The sequence below is a fragment of the Carya illinoinensis genome, chromosome 16 (assembly GCF_018687715.1).
Source record: "Carya illinoinensis cultivar Pawnee chromosome 16, C.illinoinensisPawnee_v1, whole genome shotgun sequence".
Taxonomy (NCBI): domain Eukaryota; kingdom Viridiplantae; phylum Streptophyta; class Magnoliopsida; order Fagales; family Juglandaceae; genus Carya; species Carya illinoinensis.
The window spans coordinates 24,157,174-24,167,635 of NC_056767.1; the positions used below are offsets into that span (position 1 = coordinate 24,157,174).

Here is a 10,462-nt window from a genome sequence, read left to right on the forward strand (position 1 = left end):
ATATAAATTATATTTCAAAATAATAATCTATATATGAATAAATTATACATGAATACATATGTATATATAAATTATAAATAGTTTGATATGAATTGGGGTCAAAAAATGAGATTATAACTTTAAAAAATGAAAAAAAAAAAAAAACATAAAGGCCTAAATACCAGCCGGTATTTCAACCGGTACGAAACATGTACCTTACCTGTACCGGCCTGGTGATCGGTAAGGAATGTGTCGGCCGGTACGGTACGGTACCAAAAACACTATGCAGAACATAAATCACTCCAAATACACAACAGAATAGAGACGGTTAATGTCCTCTTACAACAGGTACAATGCTTAGAATTGAAACTAACAAACGAAAAATGTAGTGAAAGTTTATTCCGAATTCATGTCTCACTGTAGAGTTGAGGAAGCAACTACCGTATATGTTGGTTTTTGCCAGTATGGATAACGATATTGGGTCTAAAAGGCGCAACAAGTAATTTAGCAGTGGACTTGAATGTTTCCAAGCGTTTGGAGATCTTTCTATTTATTCATCCTCTGTATCCTCGAGAAAGGAAGCAAAAGAAAATTTTCATTGCAAAACAGAGGATAGGTAAATGTCTTTTGGAGAGGAAAGAAATTCCTTGGAGATGCAACCAAGTTAGGTGGCGCTTGGGTACCATTTGCGTTGAATATGTTGCACTTTAGTCATAAAGAGATCTTATAAAAGTAAATTTATAAATTGATGCGATTTGATTTAGTACATTAAGTTGTAAAGTTATTTTTATTGCAAAGTAGATTTAACTTGTATGAAGTCATGTCGGTTTATAGTTTGTGAGTTTATTTTTTTGAAATATCTCTATGACTCTTAACACTTCATGTGATATGGTAGATCAAAGGGTGGTCATACCATTATAACTTCGCATAAAAGTTGATAGTGGGAATAAGGCAACATGTAGTGTGTTTTTTCTTTGGGCCAAAAGGGCGGTCACCCAATTTGATAGACCCTCCGAACACTTCATGTAAAGTAGATTTAACTTGTATGAGGTCATGTCGGTTTATAATTTGTGAGTTTATTTTTTTGAAATATCTCTATAACTCTTAACACTTCATGTGATATGGTAGATTAAAGGGTGGTCATACCATTATAACTTCGCATGAAAGTTGATAGTGGGAATAAGGCAACATGTAGTGTGTTTTTTCTTTGGACCAAAAGGGCGGTCACCCAATTTGATAGACCCTCCGAACACGCATTACCCTTGGGAGAGATCACTTTCTTCCTTCCTATCATTATTTCACCCTCCATTCTTTTACTATAAACATCATTTTTCTCTCTACTCATCCTCCATGCTTCTCATTGATTTCAATCAATCGAGATTCATTAGAGCGACCAGCTTCCATTTCTCATCAACCCACAGGGCCACCACCATTGGAATCCTTTCTGCCAATCTACCTGAAACTCTTGCACATCGCCCCTTTTGCCTCATGTGCAGCACACACGCCTCCGCATGGGTGCATGTGAACCCAAAATGTTGCTATCGTTGGCGTGATCTAAACTATTTTTGCACCACCACCATTTCTCTCCACTCTTATCTTTCTGGTTTTTTCAAAGACTTTGGAATCTGGATTTGTTCCGCTCTACCGACTATACACCACTCCGGAAGAGTACTAAAATCCCTGCAGTCCACCCACCTCTACTTCGCCCATATTCTCCTTTTCATCGGCGCATGTCCCATTTTATGTCAAACCTTTGACTAGAATGTTAAAAAGAGAAATAATATTTGCATGTATTTTCTTTTATTTTAATATAGTTGTTATCTTGCACATGAAAACAGTAAAACATACACCAAAAAAAAAAAAAAAAAAAAAAAATCATTAGGACGGCAGAAAATTAATATTTTATTTAATTTTTTGTTCTTAACTTTCCGTTGATCTCAAGCTGCCGAAACTAATGGAGAGAAGAAAGACAGCTGTAGTACTTGAAAAAAAGAGTGGTTGGCTGCGTTTAAAACCCCTGTACGCAATTGAGCAGCCAGCAGGCGTAAGGCTTACTGCAAGCCGCACAAAACTGACAAGAAATATATATATATATATATATTATTTCTTTTAGGGTACGTGATATATAGAAATAGAAGTATTATAGATGTAAAATAATTATATAAATATAAATTTATAAATTGATATAATTTTATTTTTATTTTATAATAAAAATAACTTTATAATATAATATATTATATTAAATCTCGTCATTTTATGAGTTTATTTTTTAAAATTATTTCTCATTTAGAAAATAATAAAGACACAATTATTTTTATAACTATATTTTAAATGATGTATATTTTTATGAAATAAACGCACCATTACTTAATATAAATACCTTCATTTTAAAATATGATTATATAAATAGTTGTAAAAAAGGGCATGATTTTGGTTTTGTGTGACAGATGATATAATAAGAAGGAAAATATAAATGGAATTAAGCCACAGAGGGAACATGTTGTTTAAAGCATGAATCTTTATAGCCACTACTCAATTATTAAGTTATAACTGCCCAACTCATGATTTTGGTGTCTTTTAAGAGCCTTCCAACTTTTTCTTTATCAATCTTCTCATTTTTTTGGTTGAGTCTCAACTCTCAACTCTATTTTTGTTTTAAAAAATATTTTAAATTAATAAAATTAAATCTATATTTTCTCATCAGGTGGGTTGAGATGTGAGGCCGCAATTTTCCGAACATCTCTAATAATAAAAAGTAATCTTAAAGATCATTTGATCATCAAGCAAGTTGAAAATTTAAGATCATTTGATCATCAAGCAAGTTGAAAATTTAAAAGTTCTAGAAAATTCATTTTAATTTTTTTTCCATATATATATATATATACTCATTAAAAGGGCCACATCCAGATGATTAAAAAATCAAATTATGAACAGAATAAAAAAACAGAATTTATAATTAAACATTTTTTAAACAGATGCGCCAATATATATCATTGTGAAGAGCCTAAAGCTTTGTGAATCTCTCTCTCTCTCTCTCTCTCTCTCTCTCTCTCTCTCTCTCTCTCTCATGCGATGAAGAACAAACTTGTACAAAGTTCACCAGCAATTTCTTCACACCCAAAACTGCAATTCAATGCTCAGATGGCGCATCTGCAAAACCTTGTCACCTGTTTTCTTATCTTTTGCTCCGGTTTAGCCCTCGGACTTACTCTCAGTTTCTACCTCAGAGATTTCTCCTTCAACCTGAAACTCAACCAGCTCCTTCTTCCAATATCTCCTAAAATGTCATCATCTTCTCCTTTCCTCTCATTCAAAACTGCCAACACGAATCTCAGCAGCCGCGTTGGGTTGACAGAGTTTTTGAAACCACCCCATCATGTTATGCACGACATGGAAGACAAAGAGTTGCTTTGGAGGGCTTCGATGGTTCCTAGGATTCTTGAATACCCATTCAAGCGCACCCCAAAAGTTGCATTCATGTTTTTGACAAAAGGGCCTGTGCTGTTGGCTCCACTCTGGGAGCTGTTCTTTAAAGGAGTACATGAAGGTCTGTATTCTATATATGTGCACCCAAATCCTTCTTTCAATGGAACAGTGCCCCAAGGCTCTGTCTTTCATGGCCGGAGGATCCCGAGCAAGGTCAGTGTGTGTATATATATATATATATATATATTCTTTTTCTGCATGATTTTCTTCTTCCTTTTTCTAACATTTTATGTGAAACCTGCGTATTGTCTGTCTGACTGATGCATATATTCTAATCATTAAAGAATAATGTTCAACGAAAATAAAAGGGTAAATAGTTTCTATCGATCGATCGATGGCAAAAAAATATCGAGCATTTATGAATAGTTATTTGCGATTAGAATATATTTATTTTGACATAAAATAATTTGTAGCAAATAACTAATTACAAATAAGCATTTTTCTTGTAACACGAGAGGAGGAAAGCATCAGGCAATTCATTTTAGTTGCATGACTTAACCAAAACAGAAACGTATACACAAATAACCTCATATTTTCATCTTTTGATTTCCTTTATCATACTAAAATTCTTTGTAATTAGTACCTTAAAGATAGCATTAATCAATAGTGTGTGTGTGTGTGTGTGTGTGTATGATCAGTAACAAGAATCTTACAAAAATATAGGTGCATACGTGTTACTGATGAACAGCTAGCATATAATATGGAGCAACAAGGCCAGACATTTTTAGGTTGTATTGGTGTAAGGAGCAATTCTTAGTTACAAACAATGTTAGCATGCAGGCATTATTTTTGTCATTTCTTTTACCATGAGAGTGCAAAGCTTTTCATATTAAAGAGAAAAGGCAGGTTTTCTATTTTTTATTTTTTATTCTTTGGAAGTTTGGATGTTGACATCAAGTAAAAGGTGAACATGAGCTCGGCAATTACATGAATCTGAAAATTCATAGGCTTAATTAACCTTATACAGCATATGTGACACTGCAGATCATGTGTATGTATTCTATGTAGTTGACATACTTAACCATATATTATAATATATTTTTTTGGTCAAATAGAATAACTTCTATGTATGAGATATGAGAAAGTAACATATCTTCCCATCAAGTTTAATATTGATATTCCTTCTCTGCATTTAAATTTCTAGTGAAATTGAGAGGATCGATTTTACTCTAATCGATAATCGATAGATTATTAGATTATCAATCGATTATCCAAATCCACTTAAGCATGGTCATGAGTTGGTCATTTTGCCTTTATGATATTCTGTGATAGCTATATGTTTCATTCATTACTTTGATTCTACTCTTTTTGCAATTGGAAAGGAAAATTTCCTTCATTATCCTCATAATTCCTATTCCTTGCCTTTCTGTTTTGAAAATTAACCAACTTTTCTAGATTCTTTTCTTCATTCCATCCCTCATGTGCTGCAAATTAATTAAAGTTCTATTGAGCGGTGAGACTTACGGCTAGTTTGGGTAGTGGAGTATTCTGAGAAGACTCAACTATTATTTATTATTTTATTATTATTTTTCACTATTTTTTATTACTATTTACTATTATTTAATATTTTATTATTATTTTTTTTTACTACCATTCACAGAATATATGATATTACCTCACTATCCAAATGCAACCGTAAAGTATATAAAGCAAATTTCTTACCCAAAAATTAAAAAAAAAAAAGAAAATAGAAAAAAAAATAGAAAATAACTTGCAAGTTCTTTCAAGTTCTAAACATGAGATGTTTAATTGGGCTTTTTTGGAATTTAAACTTGGGCTTGATTGTTAGTTTATTTTTCATATGGTTTTGGTACTTTAGGGCTTTTTGTATTGCTTTTAAGTTTTGGCACCACAAGTAATTACCATTAATGTCTAATTTCAATTATTCAGGCCGTGAGATGGGGAGATTTTAACATGTTGGAGGCGGAGCGCCGCCTGCTAGCCAATGCGCTTCTGGACATGTCGAACCAACGTTTCGTGCTTCTCTCGGAGTCATGCATTCCTCTGTTTAATTTCTCGACGATCTACAACTATCTCGTAGGCTCGAAAACAACCTTCGTGGAGGCCTATGATTTACCAGGCCCAGTGGGCCAAGGCCGATATAGCCCTAAAATGAGTCCCACGATCACTCTCGAGCAATGGCGGAAAGGCGCCCAATGGTTTGAGATGGACCGTGAGCTTGCCATTGAAGTAATTTCGGATAAAAGATATTTTCCAATATTTGGAAGGCATTGCAAGAACGCTTGTTATTCGGATGAGCATTACTTGCCCACATTTGTTAGCATCCATTTTTGGAAGAGGAATTCAAATAGGACTTTGACTTGGGTTGACTGGTCAAAGGGTGGACCCCACCCAGCAAGGTTTATAAGAACAGATGTGACCATTGATTCTTTGGAGAGGTTAAGGAATGGTAGCCAATGTGAGTACAATGGGAAGAGAACCAATATCTGCCATTTGTTTGCAAGGAAGTTCACTCTCCATGCTTTGGATAGGCTGTTGAGATTTGCTCCAAAGGTTATGCAATTCAGTTGATAATGGCATAGATAGGATGATCTTTGAACAACATTCATCAAATACACACAGACATAGTCAGTTTTTAGGGCACAAAAAGAAGTGCCTTAAAATGTTTGTACTAATGATTTTTTGATTGTTACTTTTTACGCTACTATACTTGTTTAGATCATGATTTAACTTGGTTAATAATTGTGCATACAGACAGCTTAAATAAGATTTCTCTAGTTATTTGATGGAATTTGATAGACACAACATTAAGGCGGGTTTGGTAGCTAATAAGATGTGATACAAAATTCTCATATCATCATTACAACTTTTTCAAACTTTCACATAAAAGATAATAAATAATTTAACTTTTTTAAATTCTAATTCAACTTTTTCAAATCTCAAAACAATAATAATATTAAAAAATTATATTTTATTAAACTTTCAACTTAATCTAAACTAAACAAATTCTCATTTCACCATCCAAACCATATTACTCGAAAATCTTACATATAGGGTTGTAATCGAGTCGAGTTGAGCCTGTCTTTGACTTGCCAAGTTTGGCTCGACTCAAAATACTCAAGTTTGAATTTGGAGCTCGAGATTTTTTTTTTTAATTTTTCGTTCGAGCTCGACTCGATAAGCTAAACTCTTAAATAAAGCTCGAGCTCAAGCTCGTCCCACAAATGAATTCAAGTCAAACTAAACTCGAGCTCAAGCTCGAATTGTTTTTTATTTTTTTTAATTTTTTCAATCCGATTTAATCATTAATAAATTAAATAAAAAAATAAAAAATTTAATATTGAATTTATACAACTAACAAGTAAAACCTTTATTAAATTATAAAATTTTAAAAAATTTATAAATAATTAATATATAACTAGTTAATATTTATCCAAAATAACAATATATTATTAATACATACACTTAATATAATAGCATATATCTATTTCATATATAATTTCCACATACTACCATATGAAATTATTAAATTTTATCGACTAATTATTATACAAATTATAAAATAGACCTATGAAGTATATTCACTATATAGACATATGTAATTTGATTACATATTATATATTTTAATTATAAAAGTGGTATGTTTATATTATTAGCTAATACATATATATATATATATATATATATGTACATATATATAGTATATGTATATATTTATCAATATATAAATGAATTTTAATCGAGTCGAGTTAACGAGTCGACTCGAGTATAAATGAGCGGGCCTTAATGAGTCTTAGCTGAATCGAGTTGAATTTTGTTGGGTGTGTATCATTTACAAATTGAGTGGGTATCTACTTTCATGAACGGTTTTTTTTTTTTTTTTTTTTTTTTTTTTTTTTTTTTTTTTTTTTTCACGAGTCGAGTTCGATTCGAATTTAACCGAATGAGTACAGAGCAGGCTATCGAACAGACTGGTTTATTTATAGCCCTACTTACATAACATTAAATACTATAAGAGCCACCTGAGTTATTGATGGTCTCTCTCTAGAATTGGACCATCAAATTTGATCAAATTTTATGATCAGCATTATTCAAGAGTACTCTATGTTCTTTGCTATATATATGTTTACAAGCTAGATTTAATAAAAAAAGAAGTCATGCTGTACAACTTGTCTATGGTAGAATGAGAGAGAGTCTAGAAGATATCAATAGACTGGTGCGAGCTAGAGTTATACATGCGACCACCGATCACGGCTCAATGATAAGGCCATATAGGCCATTACCTAAGGTCCCAACCTATGCAAGGGATACAAAAATAAAAGTGAGGTGCTTTTTTCTCTAATTTTAAAAAAATAAAAATAAAAGCCATTTCATTTAAGAAAATTTTAAATAATTTTTTTATTTTTAAATGTGTGCAAGTCTCCATAATACTAAATTTATTATTTAATACAATGAATTATTTATATTTTTAAATAACTTTTTTAAGATTTTGCTAATTTGAGATACAAAATTTATATTGAGACCTCATTTTAAGTTGTATTAAATATAAATTCAAAAACAATTTATTTAAGTATTTTAAATAAAATCTCATTTTATTTAAAGTTTTGAAAACATTTCATATAATAATTTATATTTTATTATATTATAATCATAAATAACTCACTCAAATTTTATCTTAGGCCTCCATTTATATTGAGTATACCAGCATTGCGTTTAGGCCATAAAAAATACACTGAGACTTGCCTTGGAAAATCAATTAGTTATGACATGATCTCCAACTTGTAATTAAGTTATCATATTTCCATAATTGGCAATAGTATCATCGATCTCAAAGTTACCTAGACAGTGACAAAAGTGGACATACCCTTTCAGACACAGAAAATGTTAGTACGATTTTCGAATATGCTTCCCGAATATGCTTATTTATATATTTTTATTTAATTTATTTATATTTTTTAAGAAATAATTATTAGAAAATATATATACTTTTAAAGATATTTAAAAAATATTTAAAAGAGAAAAATTATTTACACTAATATAAACATTTGAGACGCTTATTTGATGTGCAACCTACCATTTTCCATAAAGATAATAATGAACATATATCTCATCTAAATTAATCAGTGATCCAAGGGTCAACTTCTGTCTAAAAATTTAGGAAAAATCTAGTTCTAATCACAATTATGTATTAATATATACATTAATCTATTGTGATTGATCAAAAAATAAATTTTATTAAAAACAGTGCTAATTTAAAATTTAAATATGAAAAAATCAATATTAGTACGTAAATTAATACGCGACTTTTCTCATTCGTAACAAAATCCAAAAATTTATTACTTCCTCGGGCCTTTTTCTACATCAAGAGTGCTACAATTGGGGCCAAGGCTACATTTGTTGCCGCTCAATGACAAGACTTTATGTACCATACACATCATCATGATTATTTTTCAATTTTTGGCTCATTGAGTGTAGTAGTCTCATCAAACAATGGGTTGCAATGCTGTCCGCCTTGTTTTAGTAAGGGATTTTTAATTTAGATTTACTACTTTTATCCCTTTTAAAAGTGTAGGTAGATTTAAGTTTAGTTTGGTTATACAATTAAGTTAATATAAGATATTTTGTTGAAAATTAAATAAAATATTGTTATAATATAATTTTTTAATATTAGTTTTGTTGTAGGATTTTAAAAAATAGAATTATTTATTATATTTTGTGTAAGAATTTGTGAAAATTGTACTGATTATATGAAATTAAATAATTTTATTTTGTTTTCCTTAATTACTTAAGTTTGAATCAATACAAAAAGAAAAATATTTTAGTCACAAAAAAATTTTATAAAAATAAAATTTTAAACTGACCTGACTTAACGTGATATATTAAATTACAAAATTACTTTTATTATAAAATAAATCTAACGTATTATGCGAAACAATGTTAGTTTATAAGTTTATTTATATATATGATATCTCTTTGTAGCTGTAGCACTTATTCTGTATTGTATGTCAGGATTCTCTGTTTAGTATTTTAAGGCAATTAATTAAAAGTTTTCCATATTACAATAGAAGAATCTCATTTGTCAAATTAGTTGACGACAATGATAAAGAGGGGTGAAAACATATTTGGGAAGCGAAAACCGTATTAATAGATGATGGTATTAAATATGGATATGATTTAGCCCAAATTAAATAAGCCCGAAGAGTCAAACCATATAAAAGAGTTTATGGTATAAGTCCAATATAGAAAAGGCCAAGAAAGCCTGTAAGACAAATTTTCAAATGAAAGATAAAAGGGTAATTTCTCATTCAACAGTGTCAATTTGCATACAAAATCCGGTGAAAAATAATAATTAATTTAGGAATATGTTAGTATCACTCTCCAATATGTTCACTCCTATTTTTTTTTTTTTCTTAATAATTAAGAAAATGACTACTAGAGAATTGGTATTTTTTTTTAATTTTTTAATAGTTAAGGATGTTTAAAAAATACTTAAAAGAAAAAAAAGAAAAGAAAGACCATTTACACTGGTGTACATATTTGAGGTGCACCCTAACATTATCTATTAAATAAAGGGTGAAGCATATGGTTACTATCATTGGGGGCTTCGAATCTAATGAAGACATGTTGTGTACGTAACAACTGTTCTAAAATAACCCTTATGTGTATAAAAAAAAAAAAAAGAGTTATTCCTTTTTAGGTTGGTGTACGGAGTATACTATTTATATTATTTAAATTATAAGATTTGATATATCAGATTTAAATTTTAAAATTTATCTTTTAAATCAAATTATGTTATGTAAATACCTTAGTACTAGATGTGCTTTATAGGCTTGAGAATATATTTTCTCAAAAAAAAAAAATATATATATATATATATATATATGTATATATGGAGGACAGATCAACTCTTTGGTGTTTGTGGGCTCTATTGGATAAAAGTTTATGAGCTGATTTTTCAAGTAATTAATAATCTTCACACTAAATGGGCCATCATCTTCTTCCTCGTAAATCCATTCCGACAACTAATGATTCTTGG

General features: G+C 30.2%; 1 protein-coding gene across 1 annotated transcript; it reads left to right on the top strand.

Annotated features, from left to right (window-relative positions):
• The first annotated feature begins 2,979 nt into the window (after positions 1-2,979).
• Positions 2,980-6,217, top strand: LOC122298696 (glycosyltransferase BC10-like). The gene is made up of 2 exons (XM_043108562.1): positions 2,980-3,618; positions 5,356-6,217. Exons 1-2 carry the CDS (start codon positions 3,052-3,054, stop codon positions 5,995-5,997), a joined length of 1,209 nt encoding a protein of 402 aa, XP_042964496.1. The 5' UTR covers positions 2,980-3,051; the 3' UTR covers positions 5,998-6,217.
• The last annotated feature ends 4,245 nt before the right edge of the window (positions 6,218-10,462 follow it).

Coding starts and splice junctions, on each gene's coding strand:
- LOC122298696 (XM_043108562.1), top strand. CDS start 3,052: ATGAAGAACAAACTTGTACAAAGTTCACCAGCAATTTCTTCACACCCA. Junction 3,619..5,355: donor GCCGGAGGATCCCGAGCAAG/GTCAGTGTGTGT, acceptor TCAATTATTCAG/GCCGTGAGATGGGGAGATTT.